The sequence below is a fragment of the Otolemur garnettii genome, unplaced genomic scaffold (genome assembly GCF_000181295.1).
Source record: "Otolemur garnettii isolate 467f Iridium unplaced genomic scaffold, OtoGar3 scaffold00138, whole genome shotgun sequence".
In the NCBI taxonomy this organism is placed as follows: domain Eukaryota; kingdom Metazoa; phylum Chordata; class Mammalia; order Primates; family Galagidae; genus Otolemur; species Otolemur garnettii.
This window is the reverse complement of record NW_003852533.1, coordinates 4,376,230-4,377,780: the sequence shown is the minus strand read 5'-3', so window position 1 is coordinate 4,377,780 and position 1,551 is coordinate 4,376,230. Positions and strand designations below refer to the sequence as shown.

Genomic DNA, 1,551 nt, shown 5'->3' with positions numbered 1-1,551 from the left:
CCAGGATGGAGTACAGTGGCCTCAAACTCAAATGATCCCCCTGCCTCAGCTTCCCCAGAAGCAGGGACCACAAGCACCATCCCAGCACCACCCCATCTGGCTAATTTTTCTGTTTAGTAAAGACAGGTTCTAACTATGTGGCTCAGGCTGGTCTTGAACTTCTAGGCTCAAGTGATCCTGCCGCCTTAGCCTCCCAGAATTCTGGGATTATAGACGTGAGTCGGCACACAGACTGACCACAAGGGATCGTAGCAGAAGGCTGACCCTGCGGTCTTTACAGACATAGCCTCAAACTTACGGGCCACAGAGAAAAACACAAGGACTCACTCCTCCTAGAAGACATGGTACCAGAGAGGAGGAGGTGAGGCCTGGTCAAGTCTGCACTCCACACTGCTCTCAGCAAACAGCCACTAGACTCTGTCAGCCCCACACGACGAATGTGTCCAACAATAACATTTTATCTCTACCCATTACTTTCAGGGACGGGCATACTTTTTTTGATTACTAAAGTTCTCTTAAAATATCAACAGAGAAGGATGGATTTTACAGGGTTTTTTTTTAATGAAAGGTCAACAGTTCCCATTCCCAGCCTCCTCTACCTCATCATGCTGCCTGTGCCTGAACACACACCATGACCTGATGCTCCCAAAACGTGTCTTCCCAGCTTACTGAGTCTGCAGATGCTTTATACATGGAACAAACTCATTATGCAGGATCTGTCAAACTGAGAGCCTGCAAACACTCCTGGGAGTCCAAACATTACTTCAAAATTTCTTAATTATATTTTCATTTGGAAAACCACCTTATGTATAACCAAGTACTACCAAGATTTGAATGCCACATTTGGTTTCCAACACTGATGGAGCCTCAGAGTGCCACTTCGTAACTCTCGGCCTCTAACATAATTTGTTAATGAGGTTTTTGTGCTAATAAAAATCAAATAATATCACGACTACCATTGTGAATAATGAACGTTTTCAACAGACCTAATTAAAAAGTGGGAGACTGAGTTGCACAGAACGGACTTGCCAAATTCATAAAAATCTTACGTCAGTGAAAACTACATGTATATGTAACTGGCAAATGACAATTTAGTTACAGGAAAATATCTGTCATGTTAAATTAAATTACACGTTGAAACTAACACTGCTAACTTGAATTTCATCGATTTTGATTTTCATTTATAAATTTAGTGACTTGAAAGTTGCATAAGAGCTATAGGCATACAAAGTTTATGTTTAGTTGTAACACTTGAAAAAAATCGACACTGGGCTCCATCTAAATTTTCTTACTCTAAAAGAGTTGCAAAAATTGTCAAACTTGAAAAACCCTGCCTTACACAGATTACTAAACACCAAGTAAATGTCTTACTTACTGCTCTAAATCCAAGTTTCCATGGATGCGTGCCTAAAATTTCTTCTATCTTCCCCAAAACCTTTCCAGAACCAGAGTTTAGGAGCCATTTAAAGTGTCGAGGCAGAAGACGTGGAAGGAATTCCATTATTTTCGGAAACTTTAAAGCTGTCATTGCATTTTGAAAGGGAACTACAG

The 1,551-nt window shown here is 40.9% G+C and overlaps 1 protein-coding gene across 2 annotated transcripts in view; it reads right to left on the bottom strand.

Moving 5' to 3' along the window:
- Window positions 1-1,551, bottom strand: part of HELB (DNA helicase B) — a 39,452-nt gene that overhangs the window by 33,883 nt on the left and 4,018 nt on the right. For both annotated transcript variants that reach the window (XM_003798536.3, XM_023518410.1), the window contains one exon: window positions 1,376-1,545. In XM_003798536.3, the coding sequence (XP_003798584.1) occupies window positions 1,376-1,545 (170 nt within the window). The remainder of the gene's footprint in view (window positions 1-1,375; window positions 1,546-1,551) is intronic.